This window comes from Oryctolagus cuniculus, chromosome 7 (assembly GCF_051225735.1).
Source record: "Oryctolagus cuniculus isolate XC-2025 breed Fujian yellow rabbit chromosome 7, ASM5122573v1, whole genome shotgun sequence".
Taxonomy (NCBI): Eukaryota; Metazoa; Chordata; class Mammalia; order Lagomorpha; family Leporidae; genus Oryctolagus; species Oryctolagus cuniculus.
This window is the reverse complement of record NC_142873.1, coordinates 82,787,063-82,814,559: the sequence shown is the minus strand read 5'-3', so window position 1 is coordinate 82,814,559 and position 27,497 is coordinate 82,787,063. Positions and strand designations below refer to the sequence as shown.

The 27,497-nt window shown below is 38.7% G+C and overlaps 1 protein-coding gene across 2 annotated transcripts in view; it reads left to right on the top strand.

Moving 5' to 3' along the window:
* PKN2 (protein kinase N2) overlaps positions 1–27,497 on the top strand; it is a 156,526-nt gene that overhangs the window by 120,268 nt on the left and 8,761 nt on the right. For both annotated transcript variants that reach the window (XM_051856284.3, XM_089337099.1), the window contains 8 exons: positions 10,615–10,758; positions 11,082–11,157; positions 11,737–11,911; positions 12,138–12,264; positions 13,135–13,265; positions 13,347–13,422; positions 13,499–13,590; positions 23,289–23,465. In XM_051856284.3, the coding sequence (XP_051712244.1) occupies positions 10,615–10,758; positions 11,082–11,157; positions 11,737–11,911; positions 12,138–12,264; positions 13,135–13,265; positions 13,347–13,422; positions 13,499–13,590; positions 23,289–23,465 (998 nt within the window). The remainder of the gene's footprint in view (positions 1–10,614; positions 10,759–11,081; positions 11,158–11,736; positions 11,912–12,137; positions 12,265–13,134; positions 13,266–13,346; positions 13,423–13,498; positions 13,591–23,288; positions 23,466–27,497) is intronic.

Genomic DNA, 27,497 nt, shown 5'->3' with positions numbered 1-27,497 from the left:
CCTGGGCTTTTCTTTGTTGGGAGGGCCTTTATTACTGTTTCAATTTCTGTCTCAGTTATGTGTCTGTTTAGGTTTTCTGTGTCTTCCTGGTTCCATTTAGGTAGGGTGCATGTGTCCAGGAATCTATCGATTTGTGATAGGTTTCCCTGTTTGCTGGCATACAACTCCTTGTAGTAATTTCTGATGATTCTTTTTATTTCTGTGGTGTCTGTTGTTACGTTTCCTTTTTCATCTCTGATTTTATTGATTTGGGTTTTTTCTCTTCCTTTTTTTACTTAGTTGGGCCAATGGGGTGTCAATTTTGTTTATTTTTTCAAGAACCCAGGTCCTCCTTTGGCCGATTTTTTGTAATTTTTTTTTTTTTTTTTTTTTTTTTTTTTGGATTCAGTCCTGTTGATTTCTTCTCTGATTTTAATTATTTCTCTTCTCCTACTATATTTGGGTCTGGTTTGCTGCAGATCTTCTAGATCCTTGGGATGCATTGAAAGCTCATCTATTTGGTTCCTTTCCAATTTCTTGATGTAGGCACCTATTGATATAAACTTTCCTCTTAACACTGCTTTTGCTGCGTCCCATAAGTTTTGGTATGTTGTGCTGTTATCCTCATTTACTTCCAGAAAGTTTTTGATTTCTTCTATGACCCATTGTTCATTCAGGAGCATGTTGTTCAATCTCCATGTGTTTGCGTATGCTCTAGGGATTCCTGAGTTGCTAATTTCCAACTTCATTCCTTTATGGTCTGAGAAGCTGCATGGTATGATTCTAATTCTTTTGAATTTGCTGAGACTTGCCTTATGGCCTAGTATGTGGTCAATCCTAGAGAAGGTTCCATGTACTGCTGAGAAGAATGTAAAATCTTTAGCTGTAGGATTGAAAGTTCTGTATATATCTGTTAGATCCATTTGGGCTATAGTGTCATTTAAATCTACTGTCTCCTTGTTGATCTTCTGTCCTGTTGATCTGTCTATTTCTGAGAGTGGAGTATTGAAGTCTCCCAGTACTATTGTATTGGGGCCTAAGTCTCCCTTTAAGTCCTTTAACAAACCTTTTAAATAAACCAGTGCCCTGCAATTAGGTGCATATACATTGATAATTGTTATATCTTCCTGTTGAATTGATCCCTTAATCATTATATAGTGCCCCTCTTTGTCTCTCCTAACAGTTTTTGTGGTAAAGTTTATGTTGTCTGATATTAAGATGGCTACGCCCACTCTTTTTTCATTTCTGTTGGCATGGTATATCTTTTTCTAGCCTTTCACTTTCAGTCTGTATGTATCTTTGTTGGAAAGATGTGTTTCTTGTAAGCAGCAAATAGATGGGTTTTGTTCCTTTACCCGATCAGCCAATCGGTGTCTTTTAACTGGACAGTTCAGGCCATTAACGTTCAATGTGACTAATGAAAAGTGGTAACTTTGCCCTGCCATTTGCCAAAGATAAGTTCTAATATATGTTTTGAACTTCCTGTGATCTTTTGCTGTGAGGTTTCCTTCCTTTACCTTCTTTCATATTGATGACCGTGTTTCTGTGTGCAACACATCTTTAAGCATCTTTTGCAGGGCTGGACGAGTGGCGACAAATTCTTTCAATTTCTATTTGCTGTGAAAGGTCTTTATTTCACCTTCATTCACAAATGAGAGCTTTGCAGGATATAATATTCTGGGCTGGCAGTTTTTCTCTCTTAGTACCTGGGCTACATCTCGCCATTCCCTCCTAGCTTGTAGGGTTTCTGATGAGAAGTCAGCTGTGAGTCTGATTGGAGATCCTCTGAGAGTAATCTGACGTTTATCTCTTGCACATTTTAGGATCTTTTCTTTATGTTTCACTGTGGTGAGTTTAATTACAACATGTTGTGGTGAGGATCTCTTTTGGTCATGTTTATTAGGAGTTCTATGAGCTTTCTGTACTAGGATGTCTCTGTCCTTCTCCAAACCTGGGAAATTTTCTGCTAATATCTCACTAAAAAGGCCTTCTAATCCTTTCTCCCTCTCCATGCCTTCAGGAACTCCTAGAACACGAATGTTGGGTTTTTTAATAGTATCCTGTAGATTCCTGACAATATTTTTCAGATTTCTAATTTCCTTTTCTTTTCTTTGGTTTGTATATTTTCCTGTGCTCTGTCTTCTAAGTCTGATATTCTCTCTTCTGCTTCACCCATTCTGTTTTTAAGGCTCTCTATGTGTTTGTCATTTGATCTGTTGAATTCTTGATTTCATTATGATTTCTTGTCACTATCACAGTTTCATGTTCTACTAGTTGTTTCATTTCATTTTGATTCCTCCTTAATATTTCATTTTCACGAGAGAGATTTTCTATCTTGTCCATTAAGGCTTTCTGTAGTTCAAGAATTTGTTTTTGAGAACTTCTTAGTGTTCTTATCAATTTTTTGAGATCCACTTCTTGCATTTATTCTATCTCATCATCTTCATAATCTTGAATTGGGGTGTCTTTTTCATTTGGGGGCATCATAGTGTCTTCTTTGTTCTAGTCAGCTCGGTTTCTGCGTTTGTTTGGCATTGTGGAGATATTCTTTGGTTTCTTCACTGTGGTGCTTTTTCTTTTTATACTATGACTCTAGATTAAGTGGACCATCTGCTTTTGATGGATCCTTAGAGGCTGTGATGGGTGTGGCCAGAGAGCTCTGTTTGGTTCTTCAGGGTTAAGGGTGTGCCAAAGGTGACTCACCCAGATTGTTCTCTTGCTCGCGCTCTCTCTCTCTCTCACTTTTTTTTTTTTTTTTGACTCAGAAGGGAAGTAATTCCACACAGCTGAGTGAAATTGAGGGTAATTGATTTATGAAATCTGGCCCCTGTGGGTATTCATCTGCTTACCCCTGGGACCGCACAAAGAGTTTATGCAGCCCTCAGTGTGGTCTCAGATTTCTCCGCAGTCTCTCACCGGGTTGCCAAGGTTACCGAGTTTGTGTACTCGGTGAGTCCCCCCCCCCCCCCCAGATTTTCACAGTCTCAGTTCATTAGCTTTCACTAGGTCCTAACCTCCTGTTATTTCTCCCCACCAGAGTCAGGTTTTTCTGCTTGGCTGATGGCGGGTGCCGCTTTACATACGTAAAATGGCGCCCGCTCTTTGTCTTGCTCGGCTTTGAAGGTGAGTGGAGAGAGAGGCTAGCGTCCGTGCGGGTTCCCCTTATTTATTCGTTTGTTTTTTTTTTTTTTCTCCTCCAGTCAGCCTGGTGAACTTTCCCCAGTGGGGCTTCAGGCCTCGTTCCCTATAGGCTCTTTCTGCCTTTCCTCGCCGATGTCTCGGGTTACCGAGGTTTTTGTCTCACCTCCCCTTCCAGCGCTGGCGTGCAGACTCTGCGGCTGGGCTTCCACGCGGTGGGCGACCTTGCTCTCCCTGTAGGTCCTCCGTGTCACATCCACTAGATCCGGGAGAGTTTCCTCTGCAGTTTTTTCCTGAGCCTTTTCCTGAGGCTACAGTAACTCCACTTTTATTAAACTATCTTTTCTCAGACTATCGGTGCGCGCCCTCACTATTCCGCCATCTTCTGTGCCTATATCTTGCAGGGTTTCTCCAATGTTCTCTATTAATTTGATGGTGTCAGGTTGTAGATTTAGATCTTTAATCCATGTTGAGTTGATTTTTGTTTTTTTAAGTTTGCTGAAACTTGCTTAATGGCCTAGCATGTGGTCAGTCCTAGAGAATGTTCCATGCACTGGTGAGAGGAATGTGTATTCTGCAACTGTAAGATGGAAAGTTCTTTAGATATCTTTTAGGTCTGTTTGGTCTATAGTGTCAATTAACTGCTGTTTCCTGGCCGATTTTCTGTCTGGTTGATCTGTCTGAAAGTGGTGTATTGAAATTCCCCATTACTATTGTATTTGAGCCTATGTCTCCCTTTAGATCCTTTAACATTTCTTTTAAGTAGCCAGGTGTCCTTTAGTTAGGTGCATATGTGTTTATAATAGTTACATCTTCCTGTTGAATTAATCCCTTAATCAGTACATAGTGTCCTTCTTTGTCTCTTTTAACAGTTTTTGTGTTAAGGTCTATTTTGTCTGATATTAGGATGGCTACACCAGCCTTTTTTGATTTCTGTTAGCATGGAATATCCTCTTCTGTCCCTTCACTTTCAGTCTGCATGCATCTTTACTAGTGTGATGTGTTTCTTATAGGCAGCAAATAGTTGGGTTTCATTTTTCAATCCATTCAGCCAGTCTTAGTCTTTCAACTGGAGAGTTGAAACCATTTAGATTCAAGGTGACTATCGATAAGTAATGACTTTACCTTGCCATTTTTCTATAAATATTCTTATTTTTTACTTTGGATTTCCTTTGTACTTTTACTGGGAGCTTCCCTTCCTTTACCTTCTTCTGTAGTGGTGACCATGTTTTTGTGTTTCTGTGTGCAGTACATCCTTCAGCATCTTCTGCAGGGATGGACCTGTGGTGACAAATTCAGTTTCTGTTTGTCATGGAAGGTCTTTATTTTACCTTCGTTCATAAATGAGAGCTTTGCAGGGTATAGTATTCTGGGTTCACAGTTTCTTTTTTTAATCTTGTCACACTCTCCTTGCCTGTAGGGTTTCTGATGAGAAATCTGCTGTGAGTCTAATTGGAGATCCTTTGAAAGTAATCTGGCTTTTCTCTCGTGCACATTTTAGAATCTTTTCTTTATGTTTTACTGTGGAGAGTTTTATTACACTGTGTCATGGTGAAGATTATTTCTGGTCATTTCTATTAGGCGTTCTATTTGCTTCCTGTACTTGGATGTCCCTTTCTTTCTCTAAATTGGAGAAATATTCCATTATTATTTCACTAAAAAGGCCTTCTAATCCTTTCTCTCTTTCCACACCTTCAGGAACTCCTAGAACCCGTATGTTATGTCATTTGATAGTATCCTGTAGATTCCCAATAGTGTTTTTTAGTTTCCTAATTTCTTCTTGTATTTGGTCTGTCTAATTTCTTGTGCTTTGTCTTCTAAGTTGGAGATTCTTTCTTCTGCTTCACCAATTCTGTTGTTAAGGCTTTCTACTGTATTTTTAATTTGTTCTATTGAATTCTTCACTTCCAAGATTTCATTTTGATTTCTCTTTAAGAGCTCAATTCCATGAGAGAAATTTCCTTTTATGTCATGTATGGATTTCATTAGTTCATGCATTTGCTTCTGATTAATTTTAAGTAATCCTATGATCATTGTTTCAAATTGCATTACTGGCATTTCTTCAGTCTCATATTCACAATCTAGTGTTGAAGTATTGTATTCTTTTGGGAGTGTCATGTTGTCTTATTCTTGTTTCTTGAATTGGTGCGTTTGTTTTTTGGCATCTGTGGAGATACTCGTTGGTTTCTTTTTTCACTGTGGTGGTCTTTGGACTATGTCTGATTGAATTAGTGGAGCATCTGCTTTCAGGAAATAACTAGAGGCGTGTGGTGGATGTGGTCAGGGAACTCTGTTCAGTGCTCTAGGTTGGAAGGTGTGTCTGAGGTGACACACTCAGGTTTGTCCTGGTAAGTCTCCTTTTTTTTTTTTCTTTTCTTTTCTTTTTTTTTAAATCAGAAGGGAGGTTTCTTCTTTTCTGTTGGTGTAGACTCAGCTGAGCTCCTCTCCTCAAAGGAGACCAGTCTTGGGCGCTAGCCCCAATGAGTATAATTATCCGGCCTCTCTGCTACAAGGACCACACAAAGCTCTGTGCAGTCCTCAGTGTAAACTCAGATTCCCTAGCAATGTCCTTGACAGAACCAGGAAGCACTGTGTGGAGCCTCCCACAGTGACTGCCCATTGTCCCGGCCATACCCTGAGTCCTCCCAGGCAGCTTCAGTGTTTTCACAGTCCCAAGCACCCAACTCCCTGTCTGTTCTCCCCACCCAACTCAGGAGTCTCCACTTGGTTCGTTGCTGGGCATGGAAACAAGCCTGTGCAGCTGTAATGTGTCCAAAATGGCGCTTGCTCTCTGTCAGCTTGTTACAGGACCCCTTTGCAGAATGATCGGGAAGAGAGAAAATGTGCCCCTCCTTTGTTTTTTTCTCCTCTAGTTTGGCAGATACACTATCCCCTATGGGGCTCCAAGCCAGATTCCCTCCAGGCTCTTCCTGCATCTTTTTTAAGATTTATTTGATTTATTTGAAAGGCAGAGTTACACAGTAAAAGAAGGAGAGGCAGAGAGAGAGAGAGAGATCTTCCACCTGCTAGTTCATTCCCCAATTGGCCACAATGGCTGGAGCTGCGCCAATCTGAAGCCAGGAGCCAAGAGCTTCTTTTCGATTTTCCATGCAGGTGCAGGGGCCCAAGGACTTGGGCCATCTTCTGCTGCTTTCGCAGACCATAGCAGAGAGCTGGATTGGAAGTTGAGCAGCCAGAGCTTGAACCAGTGCCCATATGGGATGCCAGCATTGCAGACATGGCAGTGCTGTGCCACAGCGCTGGCCCCGATTCCTTAACTTTAATCACACCTCCATTAGTAGCCAATTTTTAAAACTCTTGTTCAACCTTTCAGTGTTCAAACTGCTTGATGCCAATACCTTAAGTGATAGGGTTCCCAAGTCTATGTTTGTTGTCCTCAGAAACCAACCAGTAAATATGACATCTACCATGTGCACCTTTGCAAAAAATTCACCATTCCTCAGGTCTTTAATTTCCAAGCTTTGGATAATTTTCTTTCTTTTAGAGGCAATGGAGAGTTTGCCTTTGCCCTTTTTTTTTCTTTACTGCAGTGGGATTCAGCTGTCATTTACTTAACATCAAAATTTCTAAACATCCCTAGGCCTAAAGAAATACCCAACAATTCCATTTATTAAGATATAGTTATTTGGTGGCACTGTGGTATAGTTGGTTAAGCCTTTGCCTATGGTACTGGCATCCCATATGGTTGCTGGTTCAAGTCCTTGAGCCTTGGTACCCACGTGGGAGACCTGGAAGAAGCTCCTGGCTTCTGGCTTCAGCCTGGCCCAGCTCCAGCCATTGCAGCCATTTGGGGAATGAACCAGCAAATGGAAGATCTCTCTCTATTTCTGTAACTTGCCTTTCAATTAAATAAATCTTTTAAAGAAAAAGAATTATTAATTGAAGTTTATGTCCCAATAAGTCAGTACTTTTTGGAAACAACAACAACAACAACAAAAAAACACAAATGTAACTACAATTAACTTACAGGATTATGTTTGCTTGTTTCATACTATGTAATTTACCAAAGCTTGGATTTAGATGGACACTGCACCCTCATCTCTTCCACATTGATTTTGCATTTGGAGTTGCTTTTTGTTATTGAAAACCCAGCTTAGCAAACATGATGTTATTAGGAATGTGGAATATTCTGATGGTGAAACCATGAACTACACCTTCAGCTAGTATTTCCCACGGTGTCCAATAGATGTCGCTGTTTTTCCTCTGAAAAATGAAAATATTCTCTGGTTCTCCAGGGCTGTTCAGCAATTTGTGAACCTCCACCTTCTTTGTGCTAATTCCTTTGTGCTAATGTGTACTGTTTTTGTTTTTGATTGCACCACATTTTTAATTTATTGGTCTTTTTCCATCACTACATGTAAGGCTTATTTAGTGTCTTTTACCTTTTCTATTTACTTTGAGGCTTCAGAGAGACTTAAGATTAAGATAACCCACACAGATTTTTTTTAGATTTAGCACAAAGTTTTCTCTTTGATTTTAGATTCAAATTAATGGTAAGACAAAAAATGAAATAAGTTGGGATAGTCTACCAGTACTGCCACTTAGAACCTATCTCAATCATACTGTTACCTTTTTTGGGTAGTAGTTGTACTCCATCTAGGAATTTGTTGCTCCTAAAGTTTGAGATTACAGTTGTGCCCATGCCTTATAGAACTGACCTGCTTCATCTTGAAATTACCAGCAAACCAGCCATCACACTTGCATTTTAAATTCATTTGCTTTTTTTTTTTTTTTAAGACTTTTGTTTTTTATTTAAGAGAGTTACAGAGAAAGAGGAAGAGATACAGAAAGAGAGCTTTCATCCACTGGTTCACTCCACAGATAGCTACAATTGCCAAGGTGGGGCCAGGCCAAAACCAGGAACCAAGAGCTTCATCCAGGTCTCCCACATGGGTGACAAGGGCCCACACACTTGAACATCTTCCGCTGGTTTTCCCAGGCCATTAACATGGAGCTGGATTGGAAGTGAAGCAGTCAGAACACAAATAGGCACCCATATAGGATGCCAGTGTCACGTTGTAAATTCTAAATGTTAGGGGCCAGTGATGTAATAAAGCAGATTAAGCCACCCCTTGTAATACAGGCATCACATGTCAGACAGCAATTCGAGTTCTGGCTGCTCTGCTTCTGATCCAGCTTCCTGCTAATGCACCTAGGAGACATGGCTCTAGTACTTGGGTCCATAACACACATGTGGGAGATCCGGATGGAGTTCCTGGTTCCTGGCCCAGTCTCAGCTGTTGCAGCCATTTGGGGAGTGAACCAGTAGATAAATCTCTCTCCCATTACTCTGCCTTTCAAATAAATAAACAAATAAAAATAAATAAACTTTTTTTAAGAAATAATAAAATGTTTTATTCTAAACATTAATGACATCACGTTTTATAAAAACCTCAGTCTTTATATTGTACTTTGCTTTCTGACTACTGTACTCCATTTCACTTATCAAAACCCCTCTTGATGATTGAGCATGACATACATTGTGGAATACTGGTATAATTATATCTAGATCACAACCACCTTCCCTCTCATGTTGCGAGGATAGTGTTGTTCGCAGGGAACAATGCAAAATAAAAGTAAAGTGCTCCATACCTACTTCTTCATTGTTGAACTCTAGAAAACTCGCTCAAGTCCACCCCAGATCTCTAATCTGTAACATTCTTTGTTTTGAACCATAGAAAGAGAAATGAGTCAATATGTTTGTTTTACCAGAGTAGCTAGAATAAATAGCAAATAGGGTGATTAGACCTCCTTTCATTCAGAGTAACACGTAACTCTACCATTTGAGCAGTGTGAAGATGTGGAAATTTAATAGATAGTACAGTGTCTCTTACATCTGCCTCATCCTCAAAAAGATGGTGGAAAACAGAGAAGGAAGTGAAACTGTCCCTGGTCCAGGAGTGGGGAGTGTCTGGCCTGTTTGGTCAGCCCCTGCCAAGGCAACTGCAAGCAGGACTTGAAAGCCAATAAATCTATAGTGGGCTAGTTTTTAAGCTGATCATTTTGTGTGGCCCACAATCAATGTTATAAATATCCAAATGGCCCTTGACAGAAAAAAAGGTTCCCTACCCTGCTGTAGTGTAAAAGTAATGTAGTTTGTTACCAATTCCAGGTACAATTATTCTTGCACTTTACTTCCCAAAATAATTGTTTCCAAATTATTTACTGCACTCTTAACTTAAAAGAACATTATAGCATTAGTTACCCTGTACTTTCTGTATGCCATTTGGCTAATTGTAAAATAGTTGTGTTCTCTTCAAACTTACTTTTGTATGACAAATATCCTCTCCTATATTATTTATGAGTCAGAGAGGACAAATGAGGTAGGAGGCCCTGGGAATAACATACTGCCCTAGATAGTTTTCTGATTCTCTTCCAGGTTGGCTGTGAAGCCTTCTGGCAAATTGTGTTTTCACTCAATTCTAGTTGTTGCATTTTCTTATAAGTGTTCTGTGTTTATTTGCATCAACTAGTTTCATAATTTAAAGTCAAAAGATTATGTGTTATATGTATGAGGACCTTATATAATAACATCTGTAAGTTCATAACTTGAAAATTATTACATAAAAGAAATAATTTGTTACATTAGAGAGCCTGGATAAACATTAATGCATTTTTGTGAGTGTTCTACAGAATCCTGAAAAATAGGAAATAATGGAAAAGTTTAATTTATAATTAAGATGTATATAGATTGCAACATGTAAGTATAAGTCATTTTATGGCTTGACTTCAACTTCTAGAGTATGTTCTTCAGAAGCTTTTAAAACCCTATACATATTTCCCTATGTAAACATTATTTTTAATGACTGTAGTATATTCCTTTCTTATGGATGTGGCATAGTATACTTAACTTGTTCTGGTTTTTGGACATTTAAGTTCTTGCTAATTTGCTTTTTAAAAAAATTCTTTTGATGTGACAATAAATGACATCTTTCTTTATAAATAATTTTCCATTTCTTCCCTAGCTGTGCAGGCTGCTGCACTCACTGGTCTTGCTGCCACGTGCTGTGGCATTCTTTTGAAAGAGTAAATGTCCTAATATTCTTAAAGTACTTACACAATGTGTGGCACATTGTAAGGACAGAATAAATGATGTTTTTAGAATTTTGTCTGGCTCAACAGTGGATTTAGCACAAGAAGGGGAGAAAGGAAATCAGAAAGATTGAACCTGTGAGAGGGAAAGGAGTTTCCATGATCATTCACCCGTATTGGTTGTTTCCAGTTATGCCTTCTTTAGAGTATACTTTAGGAGCACCTTACCTGGAGAATCTCAGAATATAAGTTTTGTTTCCTTGAGTTTAAGTGTATAAATTTGAAGGTAATATATATTGAGAATTACAAAACACTCTTTAAAATAGCATGACCTTTGTGTGTGTATCTTTGTTTATTGTATTTGTATTTCATATTTTTGTGATATTTATTCAAGTGTGTGTCCAATGATGTCTTTTTTGTTTGTTTTTTTTTTAATTATCCTAGTCACGTGAACTGGAAATTTCAGTTTATTGGCGTGATTGGCGATCTCTGTGTGCTGTAAAATTTCTGAGGTTAGAAGATTTTTTAGACAACCAGCGGCATGGCATGTGTCTCTATTTGGAACCCCAGGGTACTTTATTTGCAGAGGTAATACATGTATTTTATTAAATGTACCTAACTACAGTTGAAATTTTGTATATAGGCAACATGGTATACAAGTGGAAAGACTATTAGGTTGAAAGACAGATGACCTGAATTCCTGACTCAGCTCTGCCACTGAGTAGGTTTATGACCTTGAGAGAAATAATTTATCCTCTCTAGGTCTATTTTTTTTTATCTAGAACATGCGGGGGCCAGGCTAAATCATATCTGAGAGTCCCTTAAGCTTTAAAATCTCATGAGTTTAGTGGATTTCATGAGCCATAAATCCAGTGCTATTTTCGTGTCAACTTGTATTTTCTTCACTGCAGGTTACCTTTTTTAATCCAGTTATTGAAAGAAGACCAAAACTCCAAAGACAGAAGAAAATTTTTTCAAAACAACAAGGTAATTACGAAGAATCAAATAAAGAATGATTTTAGTATTTTCTTACATATAGAAAATCTAAATACTTTTAAAAAGTAATATCCATCTGTGTTTTTTTTTTCTTTTTATTTCATTTATTTCTAACTTTTTATTAAGGGAATTTCATATATGTCTGTTAAGTAGAGAGTGGTGTGCCTTCACCCAGTTTCAGCAATAATCAACTCATGGTCAGTTTTGTTTTATCTGTAGTTCATCCATTCACTGTTTTCTCAGAGTATCTGAAGCAAGCCCACACATACTGTTTCATTCATAAATACTGTATTTGTATGTCTAAAATATATTCTTTCTAAAACCTTAACCATATATTACTAGACTTAAGAAAGAAAATCTAACAATTCCTTACCTATTTATTTTTAAAACTGTTTATGCTATTTTGCACTAGCCTTTAATAGCAAGTACTTAATAACTAGTTATAAAAGTAACAGATATTGTTTGTTCTTCATAAATTATAAACTGATGAATATGAATTTTTAAGTTATGGCTGTTGGTAATATATAAAGAAATCACTTATTTTGTTTTCTTTATTCACAATATCCATAGGCAAAACATTTCTCAGAGCTCCTCAAATGAATATTAATATTGCTACTTGGGGAAGGCTAGTGAGAAGAGCTATTCCTACAGTGAATCATTCTGGCACCTTCAGCCCCCAAACTCCTGTGCCTGCTTCAGTAGCAGTGGTTGATGTACGCATCCCTGAGATAGCACCTCCAGCTAGGTATGAGTCTAAGACATAAGTATCTCTTATACAAAATATTAATTGTGACGTTCTGGTATACTGATTACAACCACTGTGCAGAGGGTATCATGTTTTCCCAAGTTTTATATTGAAATGACTGTTCTGCTTAATTTTTAAAAGTTTAAATTTTTTGCTTTATTTTTAAAGCTGTATAAAATATTTACTATTGATTACTGTTTTGGTGAATTGCATTATCTTCCACAAGTGATTCTACAGTAACCAAATTGGACTTTGATCTTGAACCTGAACCTCCTCCAGCCCCACCTCGTGCTTCCTCTCTTGGAGAAATTGATGAGTCTTCTGAGTTAAGAGTTTTGGATACAGCAGGACAGGCAAGACATTTTAAACCTTGATTCCTCTTGAGCAAATGAATTACCAGTAGAATCATCTTAATGACTAGTGAACATTTCAATTAAAAACTGCTTCTATAAACTGTATATTTATGTTTCTTATGAATTAAGTCAGTTAAGTTTAATCTCATTGATGGGCGATAACTGAACTCTTTTTTTTTTTTTTGACAGGCAGAGTGGACAGTAAGAGAGAGAGACAGGGAGAAAGGTCTTCCTTTTGCCGTTGGGTCACCGCACCCTCCAATGGCCACCGCGGCAGGCGCATCGCGCTGATCCGAAGCCAGGAGCCAGGTGCTTATCCTGGTCTCCCATGGGGTGCAGGGCCCAAGCACTTGGGCCATCCTCCACTGCACTCCCGGGCCACAGCAGAGAGCTGGCCTGGAAGAGGGGCAACAGGGACAGAATCCAGTGCCCCGACTGGGACTAGAACCTGGTGTGCCAGCGCCACAAGGCAGAGGATTAGCCTGTTGAGCCACGGCGCCGACCCACGCTCTTTTAATGTTAGCATGCCGTTGTCAGTGGCCTCTGGATGCCCACAGCCAAGAGAGATGGAATAGTCCAGTTAAGCTAGAAGCTGTATGCTTTCTATTAAATACATATTGTCTGAAGCAATCTTTATCTTCTAACTCAGTTAATAGTATGCATTGAGGATGATAATAGTATAGTACTTCTTTACATTTTTAATATAAGTCTAACAGAATTAATGACCATAAGAATGAATAACCAGTCTCAGAATTGTATTTTCCTCTGTAATATTAATGTTGATTTTTGCTATTTTTTCTATCAACGTTACCACTAGTAAGTAATCTTCTAAATGTTTCTATGGTTTAATGAGAATTTAATATTTTACAGGATTCAGAAACTGGTTTTGATATTGAGAATGATAGAAATAGTATACTCCCAAAATCCCAATCTGAATATGAGCCTGATATTCCTCAATCAGGCCTAGAATATGGTGACATTCGAGAACTTGAGAATAGAAGGTAAGAAAATACATATAGTTTTGCTACTATGTGTTTGATACCATACTTCATTGAGTTTTTAATTGAGATTACTGTTTTCAGATCTCAGCAAAGGTTTCAGTTTAATCTACAAGATTTCAGATGCTGTGCTGTCTTAGGAAGAGGACACTTTGGAAAGGTAAACTTTTGGGATTTTTTGGAATGCCTACAAAATTGATAACTCAGATAGGACATAATTACTTATGTCATTTCAGGTGCTTTTGGCTGAATACAAACACACAAATGAGATGTTTGCTATAAAAGCCTTAAAGAAAGGAGACATCGTAGCTCGAGACGAAGTAGACAGGTTAGTTTTTTTTAAAGTGAAATTGCTTATTTTTTATTAACAGAATTTATGTATAAGGAGTCTTTAGAAAGTTCATAGAAATGCATATTATGAAAAAAACTGCATAGATTTCACATTAATTTTTCCACAAACTTTTTGAAGTACCCTGTTGTAAAACTTTCTAATTTCATGGTAATATATGAAGAAACAAAATAAGTCTATCTAAATTTGGTAGAAGCTGATTAAATATTGTTTTTTTTTTTCTAGCCACTTCCTTTCTCCCTTCTTATGGTAATAAGTGATTAGTGGATACAAAGGAAAGATGGTGAAATGTTAAATTTTCTTAAATTTTGTATGCACGCAGATGTTTGAGTGTTTATATGGAATAGGAATTGCTGTTCATTGATCTGTATCCCATTTTATCTAATGAAAATAATAAAACATTTACAGATAATTATAGTTAATTGAATGGTGAATATATTCTGCTTTTTTAAAATATGCCTTTATTTTTCCTCTTTTTCTCAAAATCATTTTTGGAATATAGCTTCTTTTAAGGCATAATAAATACAAATTATTACAGATATATCTTTTTATAAAACTATTAAAGTACAAAGGGAGCGAGCAATAGCCTAGTGGCTAAGACATCTGCTTCCCACATTGGAATGTCAGTGGAGATGGCTTAGGTATTGGGAGACCTACATTGAATTCTCGGCTCCTGGCTTCTGCATGACCCATACCAGGCTGTTAGGGACATTCGAGAAGCAAACCAGTGGATAAGAGCTCTAATTCTTTCTCTGTTTTTATCTTGTATGTGTGTCTCTCTCCCTCAAATAATTTTTTTTAAATTAAAAAGAATTTTCAATGCAGTGACTTTAGGGATAAAATTATAGTTAGTCATTTTCCTATCTTAAAATTAATGCAGTGTAATTAAATGTGGAAGTTATTTTATAAAATGGCATATTTATCACAAAAAGAGGCTTTCATTTGATATTTGCAGTAATTGTCTTACACCACTAGGAAGCATCCATTTATTAATGAAGGTAACCCTGTATAATGAAAGGAGCCCTGGATGATGAGTGAGAAGACTGACTTTTCTAGTTTTGATAGTTCCTCCTTGGTAATGATTTGCCACCAGGGTATTCACTGAATATCTTTGAACCTTGCTAACCCATATATTTAAAAATATGGGAGGGGCACCTAGCGGCGGCGGCACACCGGATTCTGTCCCGGTTGCTCCTCTTCCAGTCCAGCTCTCTGCTGTGGCCCGGGAAGGCAGTGGAGGATGGCCCAAGTGCTTGGGCCCTGCACCCCATGGGAGACCAGGAGAAGCACCTGGCTCTTGCCTTCGGATCGGCGCGGTGCGCCGGCTGCAGCACGCCAGCTGTGGCGGCCATTGGAGGATGACCCAACGGCAAAAGGAAGACCTTTCTGTCTGTCTGTCTCTCTCACTATCCACTCTGCCTGTCAAAAAAAAAAGGGGGGGGAGGGGCCAGGTCTGTGGCATAGTGGATAATGTCGCTGCTTGCAGTGCCGGAATCCCATATGGGTGCTGGTTCTAGTCCTGGCTGCTCCACTTCCAATCCAGCTCTCTGCTGTGGCCTGGGAAGGCAGTGGAGGATGGCCCAAGTCCTTGGGCCCCGAACCTGCTTGGGAGACCCAGAAGAGGCTCCTGGCTCCTGGCTTCAGATTCGTGCAACTCCAGCCCTAATGGCAAATTGGGGAGTGAACCAGGAGATGGAAAGATGGAAGACCTCTCTCTCTCTCTGCCTCTCTCTTTCTCTGCCTCTCTTTCTCTCTCTGCCTCTCCTCTCTCTGTGTAATTCTGACTTTCAAATAAAATCTTTAAAAAAAAAAAAAAAGATACTGCTTGGAACACCCACATACCATATCAGAGTGCCTGAATTCGTCATGGCTCTATTTCCGATTCCAGTTTCCTGCTAATGTACACCCTGGAAGGCAGCAGACAATAGCTCAAGTACCTGGGCCCTGCCACCCTCCTGGGAGACCAAATAGAATAAATAAAAGTTTAAAAATACATATTTTTAGTAATACCTTACTGAGTTGTATTATATGGTACATAGGTAAAACAAATTGTCTCTTTCTTTAGGCCAGTGCTATTGCGTAGTGGGCTAAGCCTCTGCCTGTGGTACCAACATCCCATATGGGTGCTGGTTCTAGTCCCAGCTGCTCTTTTTCCAATCCAGCTCTGCTATGACCTGGGAAACCAGTAGAAGATGGCCCAAGTGTTTGGCCCCTGGATCCGTGTGTGAGACCCAGGAAGTTCCTGCCTCCTGACTTTGGATCTACTCAGCTCTGGCCATTGTGCATTTGGGGAATGGACCAATGGATGGAAGACCTTTCTGTCTCTCTCTCTCTCCCTCTCCCTTTCCCTCTCTCTGTAACTCCACCTCTCAAATAAATAAATAAAATCTAAAAAAATTGTTTGAGAGGCAGAGAGAGAGATGGAGAGAATTCTTATTTGCTGGTTCACTCCAAAAGTACACAACAGCCAGGGCCAGAATGGGCCAGGCTGAAGGTGGGAGCCAGGAACCCAATCCAGTCTCCCATATGGGTAACAGGAACCCAATTAGTTGAGCCATCACCTCTACATGCCAGGATCTGCATTAATAGAAAGCTTTATTTATTTCGGGGGCCAGGGCTGATAATTGGACCCAGCTACTCTGATGTCGGACCCAGGTATCTTAACCAGCATCTTAGCAGCTTAGGTTAAACATTCTTTCCTCAAATTGGTGGTTATAATGTTTTTCTATTATATGAATAATTCTTAAAATTATAACATTTCTTAAAAATGGAGGATTTTTTTGTTTTTGTAAAAAAAAAACCTCAATCCTCTTCCTTTTAGATTTGCCTATTTATACCTCTTTGTTTTTTGCTATTTTTTCTATTTCTTGTTACCTAAAACTTTGTAGAGAGCATTTTGCTGTACATTGATAAAATATTCTGAGCACCATCTTGCATCCTGAGAACCATACTTTTATGTTACATATGCAGATGACTAAAGCAGTTCTTTAATTTCACCTTCATTCTGTTTACACTTGGAATAATAGAAGAATCAAATGTTTTCCTTTCCAGTTTGATAATTGGTAAATTCATTGGCTTGCCAAAAAAAATGAAACTGATTACAGATTGAACATCCCTTTATCTTAAATCTGAAATGCTCTAAGTTCTGAAACTTTATGAACATTGACATGATACCACAAGTCTTATGGTTCAGTATACACAAACTTTGCCCCCTAACACAAAATTACTAAAAATATTGTATAAGGGTCAGCACTGTGGCGCAGCAGGTTAAAGCCCCTGTCTGCAGCACCAGCATCCCGTGTGGGTGCCAGTTCAAGTCTGGCGGCTCCACTTCCAATCCCGCTCTCTGTTAATGTGCCTGGGAAAGCAGTGGAGGATAGCCCAAGTCCTTGGGCCCCTGCACCCGTGTGGGAGTCCCAAAAGAAGCCAGGAGTTCCTGGCTCCTGGCTTTGGAGCAGCTCAGCCCCAGCCATTGCAGCCATTTGAGAAGTGAACCCCTGGGTAGAAGACTGACTCACTCACTCTCTCTCTCTCTCTCTCTGTCTCTCTGTCTCTTTGTCTCTCTCTACCTCTCTGTAACTCATCTTTCAAATAAAATCTTCTTTAAAAAACAAGAGAAAAAAATGCATAAAATTACTTTCAGAAAAAAAATTACTTTCAGGATATATGTTTTAGGTATATATGAAACGAATTACTTTCTTTTTGTTTATTTATTTATAAATTTGAGAGATAGAGTCACAGACAATGAGAGGGAGAGACAGAGAGAGAGAGAGGTCTTCCATCCAATGGTTCACTCCCCAGGTGGCCGTAACGGCCGGAGCTGTGCCAATCAGGAGCCAAGAGCTTCTTCCGGGTCTCGCATGCAGGTGCAGGGGCCCAAGGATTTGGGCCATCTTTTACTGATTTTCCAGGCCATAGCAGAGAACTGGATAGGAAGAGGAACAGCCGGGACTAGAACCGGTGCCCATATGGGTTGCTAGTGCCGCAGGTGGAGGATTAACCTACTGCACCACTGCGCCGGGCCCACAAATTACTTTTATATTTTCACTTGGGTCCCATCCCCAGGATATCTCATTATGTATACATAAATATTCCAAAATGAAATACTTCTGGGCACAAACATTTCAGATAAGAGATACTCAGTTTGTACCAGTTCTGTTAATTCTGGAGTTTAATATAGCTTTCTGCCACATTATTGCTAGCTTTTTTTTTTTTTTAATTTACTTATTTATCTGAAAGGCAGAGAGAGAGAGAGATCCTATCTCTGTCTCTTCTCTCCTTCTGTCTCTTTGTAGCTCTACCTTTCAAATAAATAAAATAAACCTTTAAAAGAGAAGAGATTAATCTGTTTGCTTGTTCACTCCCCAAGTGACTACACCAGCCTGAACTGGGCCAGGCCAAAGCCAGGAGCCAGGAACCCCATCCAGATCTCTCACATGGATGACAAGAACCCAAGTACTTGGACCATGATCTGCTGTTTCCAAAGATTGAAGTGCAGAGTAGCCAGGGGTCAAACGAGGCACTTTAATATATGATTATTGTGTCCCAAGTAGTGACTCAACATGCTGTGCCACAACACCCACCCCTGTTATTACTTAAAGCCAAGTCTTTGTAGGACAGCATGTTCTAATTAAATCTAGATGGAATAATATTAATGTTAGTATTAAATAAGAAAATTCAGATCAGAACATGAAACTTTAGCCATAACCCAGGCCATTACCTCTACTAAAAATGAATTCAGCCTTGATGAATGATACTTTTTTTAACTTCAGTTTTAAATCTCAGTACTTCTCAGTAACTTGAAAATAAAATAATCTAAAATGGAATTTGTATAGAAACAGCAGTAAAAAATTCCAAGAGTGATAAGTAAAACTCACTCTTGGAGAAACCTGAATATAGGGAAAAGGAGTAATTTTAAGTTTCTAGTATATCTATTTTTTTTAAAGATTTATTTATTTAGCCGGCGCCGTGGCTCAATAGGCTAATCCTCCACCTTGCGGCGCCGGCACACCGGGTTCTAGTCCCGGTTGGGGCGCCGGATTCTGTCCCGGTTGCCCCTCTTCCAGGCCAGCTCTCTGCTATGGCCAGGGAGTGCAGTGGAGGATGGCCCAGGTGCTTGGGCCCTGCACCCCATGGGAGACCAGGAAAAGCACCTGGCTCCTGGCTCCTGCCAGGATCAGCGCGGTGCGCCGGCTGCAGCGGCGGCCATTGGAGGGTGAACCAGCGGCAAAGGAAGACCTTTCTCTCTCTGTCTCTCTCTCTCACTGTCCACTCTGCCTGTCAAAAAAAAAAAAAAAAAAAAAAAAAAAGATTTATTTATTTTACTTGGAAGTCAGAGTTATACAGAGAGAGAGAGAGAGGGAGAGAGGTCTTGCATTCGATGGTTCACTCCCCAATTGGCCGCAACGACTGGAACTGCGCCAATCCGAAGCCAGGAGCCAGGAGCTTCTTTCGGGTCTCCCATGCGGGTGCAGGTGCCCAAGGACTTGGGCCACCTTCTACTGATTTCTCAGGCCACAGCAGAGAGCTGGATGGAAAGTGGCACAGCCGGGACTTGAACCAGTGCCCGTATGGGATGCCGGCACTTCAGGCCAGGGTGTTAACCCGCTGCGCTACAGCGCCAGCTCCAAGTTTCTAGTATATTCTAGTATATCTAAAAGAAGGCAAAAAAAAGGCAATGTAAAAATTTAAAAAAAAATAGACCATCATATTTTAATAGATGTTTCTGGAATATTTGATGGTTCTTAATGACAGGGTTTTTTTTTTAAGATTTTTTTTATTTATTTGAAAGGCAAAGGCAGAGAGAGAAAGAAAGAGGTCTTCCATCCGCTGGTTCACTCCCCAAATGGCCACAATGGCCGGAGCTGGGCTGATCCAAAACCAGGAGCTTGGAACTTCTTCCGGTCTCTGTGCAGGTGCAGGGGCCCAAGGACTTGGCCCATCTTATACTGCTTCCTATGCCATAGCAGAGCTGGATTGGAAGTGGAGCAGCCAGGACTCGAACTGGTGCCCATATGGTATGCCGGCACTGCAGTGCTTGATACTCCATAGCACTGGCCCCAACAGTTCTCTTATATATTCTAAATTTTGTTTCTATAGTCTGGATCATATTATTTTACTTAAAAATTGCTCCTTCTATAAATCGTAGAAATTTTCAAATCAAGCTCTTAACATGGACACAAATTATGGATTAATTGTATATACCAAAGTAATTTATATACAAAGATCACAGATGCCTACCATTAATAAAACATTCTTTCTGAATCCCGTCTAACCCTAGTCCCATTATTCTAATACCTCCTTACTCAGCTTGCTTTTTCTTACTAGTTAATTTTTTTGACACAACAGATTAGAGTTGAAAACATATTTTTGTATTTATAGAACACAGCACAGTTCATTACAGAATATGGTGAAAAAAGATGACAATTTAGAATAAAGTGTTCTAGGCAGTGTGAATAAAGTGAAATTCTGAATAAGGTTAGATTATTGTATGGACTTAAGAATATACAACTTAGATAATGTAGAAGAAGTCAGAGATTCTCATGCAATGACTTTTTGAGTGTTTGCTGTAAAGAGCTTAAAATTATATTGATAGGCCAGCACCATGGCTCACTTGGTTAATCCTCCGCCTGCGGCACCAGCACCCCTGGTTCTAGTCCCAGTTGGGACGCTGCATTCTGTCCCAGTTGCTCCTCTTCCAGTCCAACCCTCTGCTGTGGTCCGGGAAGGCAGTGGAGGATGGCCCAGGTCCTTGGGCCCTGCACCCACCTGGGAGACCAGGAGGAAGCACCTGGCTCCTGGCTTCAGATCCGTGCAGTGCGCCGGCCACAGTGCCAGCCGTAGCAGCCAATTATGGGGTGAACCAACGGAAAAGGAAGACCTTTCTCTCTGTCTCTCTCTCTCTATCACTCACTAACTCTGCCTGTCAAAAAAAGAAGAAAAAAGAAAAAAAATTATATTGATAGTTTTGGTTTATAAAAAGCCTTCCTCCTTTATCTTATCATCTTAAGACATCTATCCAGTCCTCATCATTATTGTCATTCATTGTCAGAGAATTCGTTTGAAAGGCACTGAAGCCATTTTAAGCAATAATCCAATCACTTGATTCTCAGTCTTTTGTTATTCCGTTCAGGTCTAACCTAACAACCATCCATGAGAATTATTGATTGACTCATAGATATAAACTGTAGACCATGAAGACACTGTGGTTTTCATCTTTATGAGCCTAAAATATCTTACCAGCTTTGTCTTGCTTCATCCAAGTATTTTGTCTACTGGTGTCTAACATTTAAGTAGACTAGACGCAGATGTATTAGAATCCATCTTATAAATCTTGCCCAAAGCCATTTTTAGAATTTTTTAAAAATATTTATTTATTTATTTGAAAGTCAGAGTTAGAAGGAAAGCGAGCTTTCCTCTTCTGGTTCACTCCCCAGATAGCTGCAAAAGCCTGGGCTGGAGCAAGATGAAGCCAGGACCCTGGAACTCCATCCAGATCTTCCATGGGAGTAGCAGGGGCCCAAACACTTGGACTATCTTTTGTTGCTTTCCAGTGGATAGAAGATATCTCTCTCTCTGTATTTCCCTCTCTCTAATTCCAAAAAAACTTTCAAATAAATCTTTTTTAAAAATAAATGGTGATGAAAATCAAGGCTATTAACTTTTATTCTTCCATGAATTTATGTATTGTTTTAACATTTAGAAATTTGCCAAAATAAAGAAAATGGTTATATAGCAGTTATCCTGTGGTTTTCTGATTATGTGTAAGATTAAAAACATATTGGGTGAAATCAAGGGCTGATTCATCCAGAATGTGACATCATTAAATGAAGTCTTAAACTATATAATAATAACTGCATTAATTGTCAGTATTTAAAACTGAACAAGTCTTTTAGTTCATTATCCAGGAAACAGCTCATATTAGCGTTAACATTAAAAATTGCATGGCTGTAAATGTTTTTCAGGTTTAATTCTTTTCAAGTCATAAGCTGTATAATCTGGATATCTAAATAAAGAATTTCTTTTTTAGTTCCTTCTTGAAAGGAGAATGAAACTACCTGCTCACATTAGGATTTTAGTTTGGCATTTTGGAATGCTAGAATGTTGTTTGGAACAACCAAAAAAATTCTCAAAACCAAAATCTAAGGATTTTTAGATTTAGCCAAATTTTTTATTTTATTCCCAAAAATAGATACGAAATAAGTACCTGTTTTTTATTAGAAGCATACAAATAGGGGTGAATGTTGTGATGCAACAGATAAACTACTGCTTGGGACACCTGCATTCCATATCAGAGTGCCTCAATCAAGCTTCATCTTAGGTTTTGATGCAGCTTCCTGTTAATATGCCTGAGAGGCAGCAGATGATGGCCCAAGTACTGGGTTCTTGCCCCCTCATGGGAGAGCTGGATGGCATTCCTGGTTCCTGGCTTCAACCTGGCCTATCCCCACTGTTCCCAGCATTTGGGGAGTGAACCAGCATATGGAGGATCTTTCTTTCTTCCTCCTTATCACTCTGCCATTCAAATAAACAAATAAAATTTTTTAAAAACACATAAAATTGTTTTAAGGTGTATTTACTGATGTTTATTTTTATCAAGTACTCAATAAAATAAGGTTTAATGCAAAAATTAAGTAAGTTAATTCAGACTTTGCTTGAGTAGCATTTGATACAGTTTTCTTCAACTTTAAGTCAAGTTGACTTCTGAATATTTTCAGGGAAAGGAAAAGTGGATTGTTTTGTTTTTCTTTTGTCTCAGCATTCCAGAATCGTTCAGCTTGACCCTTGTTCTTAGCAGTCTGTAACTTGTAGATTTTTCTAAAACAATATAGAAAAATTGTATTATTCTTGAGGAACTTTCTGACACTTATTGCCAAATTGTCTGTGTAGTCTCTATCCTTTCCAGTCTTCTTAATTAAAATTTTATGCAGCCTATGTTTACTCCTTAACTTCAGAAGCTTATACAATAAAATTTTTGAACATGATAGCTTATGAATTATAATTACTGTCCTTGAGATTACCTTGGTCACAACCTAAATATTTAAAAACATTCTACAAGTTGCTAAATGACCAGTTCCTGATGAATTTTCATAATTTACCCCAAATCAATCCTATTTTAAAGGTAAATGTATGCTGCTCTGATACTATAATGTGAAATCTGTAATTAAGATTTATTTATTTATTTGAAAGTCAGAGTTACTCAGAGGGAGGAAGTTATAGAGAGGTAGAGATCTTCCATCTACTAGTTCACTCCGCAAATTGCCACAATGGCCAGGTCTGGGCCAGGCCAACACCAAGAGCCAAGAGCTTCTTCTGAATTTCCCACTTGGGTGCAGGGGCCCAAGCCCTTGGGCCATCCTCCACTGCTTTCCCAGGCATGTTAGCAGGGAGCTGGATTGGAGTGGAGCATCTAGGTCTTGAACCAGTGGGATGCCAGCCTCATGGGCCTTGGCTTTATCCGTTATGCCACAACACCGGACCTCATTAATATATTTCAATTAAACTTGTATATATCTAGCAGATCAGTTTTCATAGCATATATGGAAAGCCTAAGACATGTTTTAAAGTTAAAATAGTTTAAAATTTTATTTAAGGCTTGGTAATGTGTAAAGAATATTATTTCCAACTAGAGGTTATTTGTTTTCCAATCTTTCTTTTCTAAATGTTTTCTCTTACAGCCTGATGTGTGAAAAAAGAATTTTTGAAACTGTGAATAGTGTAAGGCATCCCTTTTTGGTGAACCTTTTTGCATGTTTCCAAACCAAAGAGCATGTTTGCTTTGTAATGGAATATGCTGCCGGTGGGGACCTAATGATGCACATTCATACTGATGTCTTTTCTGAACCAAGAGCTGTGTGAGTATGCTTCAGACATTTGTCTGAGTTTTTCCATGACTGATTTATTTCTGGGAAGAAAAAGAGCTCTCTGTGGATTTTAGGTCTTTTTTTTTTTTCCCTACTGGAAGTTAGATCTCTACAAGATATTATTAGAATTCCTTTTTGGTTTCTAACAAATATGTTTTGTATTTTTCACTCTGTTGTTCGTGTTGAAAATTTCATGGGTTCCCTAACTCACACTTCATCACAATTAAGGTTCATTTTATTTAAATAAAATTAAAATTAAAAATTTTGTTATTAAATTTTCTCTTTAGGGAGTGACATCTATGTTTCAATGACAAATTATATACAGGTACATTGTTAAGTGAAAAAGAAATGCAGAAGAGTCTGTATTATATAAATATATAAAATACTTATTTGCACTTTCAAAGGATAATTTCAATGAATATATATCAGATATTTGCTTGCTTGTGCTTATAAAATTTCTGAAAGTGTATGAAAGAAGCTGATACAGGTTCAGTATCCCTTATCTGCATGGTTATCAGAAATACTTCAAATTGAGGAGGGTTTTTTTTTGGGGGGGGGAGTGGATTTTGTATATTTACATAAACTTTACTGATTAAGCATTCCTAATCTAAAAATCTGAAATTCTCCAAAACTTTTTCAGCATCATGTCAGTGCTTAAAAGTTTTGGATTACAGAACATTTTGCATTTTAGATTTTGAATTAGGGATTCTCAACTTGTATACATATTGCCTCCAAGGAAAGGAGTAGAAAACAGACTTCTCACTACAAGTGTTTTTGTACTTTTTTAATTGAATAGTTATGAAAGTTTTGCCTATTCAAATACATAAAAGTAAATATTAAGCACTTCAGATTGTATTTTCATGTTCAGTATGCACACACTTGAAATATAAAAATGTAGTTCTGCCTTAAGGATAATCATTACCCCAATTTCACACCTTAAGGGTGGAGCTAAGATTTGAAACTAGGAAAGTGCTCCTAATAGCTACACCCTACATGCTGTAGAGAGGCATCCTTGATCCTTTTCCGTACTCACCTGCAACTTCCAAACCATGAGCAAGTTCCGTTACCTCTACCTCCAAAATATACCCAAATCATAAAAACATAAACCCAGTAGTAAAATCATTATTGGATTTATTCATGAATTTTCATCAGTAGTGTATTCTGATGGAATAGCAATTGATGTTTGTATAGCACTTTGATTCCTTTATTTCATTCTCACCATAACCATTAGAGTTTGATGTAGAGCAATTGATAGCAGTACTGTCAAAGCCTTCAAGTTTTAGCTGAGGAAATGGGGATTAATTCTAAGGGGTAATGAGGCATTCAAAAAAGGAGGCAAAAATCAGAAAGTAATAGAAAACTACTATAAATTCATTCCCTGAATGTTTAAAACTTTAAAGTAGGACATTCAGACTATGCCTAACCTTGGGCTAACAACCACGAAGAATTCTTTTAATTTTGTTATGCTTGTTTTTGTCTTTTAAACATAAGATATAGTTCTGCCTTAAGGAATTTTCCTGAGAAAAAACAAATTGTATACAAATAAACAAAAAGCCCAGTGAGATGCAAGAATGAAATGTTGCAGTACTCCAAATCTGAAGTATTTCCTATAATCACTCAGGTTTCAGTTTAAGTGTTATGTCTTTGAAGCTCCTTTCCTCCCTATGTAAACTACCACGTCACTAACCTCTAAATCAGGTTGCTGTGTTCTGTGTTCTATTTTATCTTCTTCGTATCACATCATTTCTACCCAAAGTCATTTATTTTTTTACATATTACTGTCTGTCTCCCCTCACTAAAAGGAAGGAGAAGGAGCAGTGTTTGTCCTGGTCAGTAGTGAAAACACCTGAAAAAGTGCCTGGCTCAATTGGTTTTTAATGACTGGGACTATAGAACCAAAATACCTTGATCCTTAGCTTTGCCTTTTTTCTGGCTTTGTGACTTTTGGCAAATTAATCACCCTTGCTGAGCTTCATTTTCTACTTTAAAACAAGATTTGATTTGAAGATAATTAAGCTAATAAGTGAAAATAACCTGATACTAGTAAGCATTTAGTGAAATACATGTTTTAGGTCATATGCCCAACTTTTTTTTTTTTTTTTTTTTTTTTTTTTTTTTTTTTTTTTTTGACAGGCAGAGTGGACAGTGAGAGAGAGAGACAGAGAGAAAGGTCTTCCTTTGCCGTTGGTTCACCCTCCAATGGCCGCCGCGGCTGGCGCGCTGTGGCCGGCGCACCGCGCTGATCCGATGGCAGGAGCCAGGAGCCAAGTGCTTTTCCTGGTCTCCCATGGGGTGCAGGGCCCAAACACCTGGGCCATCCTCCACTGCACTCCCTGGCCACAGCAGAGAGCTCCTGGAAGAGGGGCAACCCGGACAGAATCCGGCGCCCCAACCGGGACTGGAACCCGGTGTGCCGGCGCCGCAAGGCAGAGGATTAGCCTAGTGAGCCGCGGCGCCGGCCCCCAACTATTTCTTAAATTGAATCCAATCAAGACCATCTATTTACAAAGAAAGTAACAGAAATCAAGATATTTTTTTTAATCTTAAGAACAGTCATCAAACTGGTAAGAGTTAATTCTGTGGATGGTAATGGATTTGAGATGAGGCAGATAGATAAATGAAATATCTTGCTTTAGGGAGAGTGTATTATATTTTATATATTATATATTATATAATAAGTTATATTTTATAACAAAAATTATTGCTTACATAATTAAGAACTGATTTTCCTAACTTTTTCTCTGTAGGTTTTTCTATACTGAAGACAGGCAAATTTGCATTTTTAAGTGTAACCATTTATTTATTACTTCCCTCCTCATTCAAGTCAGGCTACCATGTGTCTGACATTATGCCACACATTTAAGATAAAACCTGAAAAAGATAGACAGCCCTATACCTCACAGTTGGTATTATAGCCGGGCCCATGTTTTCTTGAGTTCCAAACTCGTATATCCAACTTCTAGACTTCGTCACATGCCCCACAGGCAGTTCAAAATGAACATATTTAAAGCTAAACTCACGTCCCCTCAAAACTCGGGCTACTTCTTTATTTCTTTACCTTTTCATTCCATTAAGATAGAAACCTTGAGAGTCATCTTCACCTCCTCCCACTCCATCGTATGCAGCGAATGACGTACTATGTGCTATCATACTGATTTTTCAGTTTTCTTTAAAAATTCAACTCTTATTCTCTTTGTTGCCACTACATTGAATGTTCTCATGATCTTCCATCTGTACTATTCTAAAAGCCTTGTCTGTTCCTTTTCCCTCTGGAACTCTACCTACTTCTGAACTCCAATTTTCACATTGCTGCCAGAAAAATCTTCCTAACATAAATGAAATTATTCTCCCCTGATTAAAGTGATTTGAGGAGCAAATGTTTGGTCTAGTGGTTAAGTCACCAGATGAGATTCCTATGTCTCATATCTGAGTGCCTATTTTTCAGTGCCTAGCTCTGGCTGCTGACTCCAACTTCTGAGTACAGTTTTTGGCACACCCTGAGAGGCAGTGAGGATGACTTGAGTGACTGGGTTTCAACAACCCACATAGGAGAATTGATTTCACATCTCCTGATTTTAGCAGGCATTTGGGGATGAGAGCTCTGTCTCTCTACTTCTCAAATACTTTTGTAAAAAATGGTTTTACAATCTCTACCACTAAGGAAAGAAATTCCAATATCCATAATTTGACATTCAGAATTGCTCCTCTAGGCAGTCTTCTCTACCTAACCTCCTGCTAGATCTTCCCCATTTATACCCTTCCCACACACTAAAGCCATTTCATTAGTTGTCAAGCATGTTATGCCATTTCTGCTCTGATCCTTTTCCCTCTTAGGGGAATGTCCTATGTTTCCTACACAGAACTTCTACCTGGAACACTGTCCTTCTCTCCTTATGGCACATTTGTATTAGTCCTACAGAACCAAATCAAATGCCCTGAGTTCCTGTGACTCCGCCAGGCAAAGTTTCGTCAAGACTATACTTTTCTCATTTTTTAATTTCACCCCTAAATCTAACAAAGTGT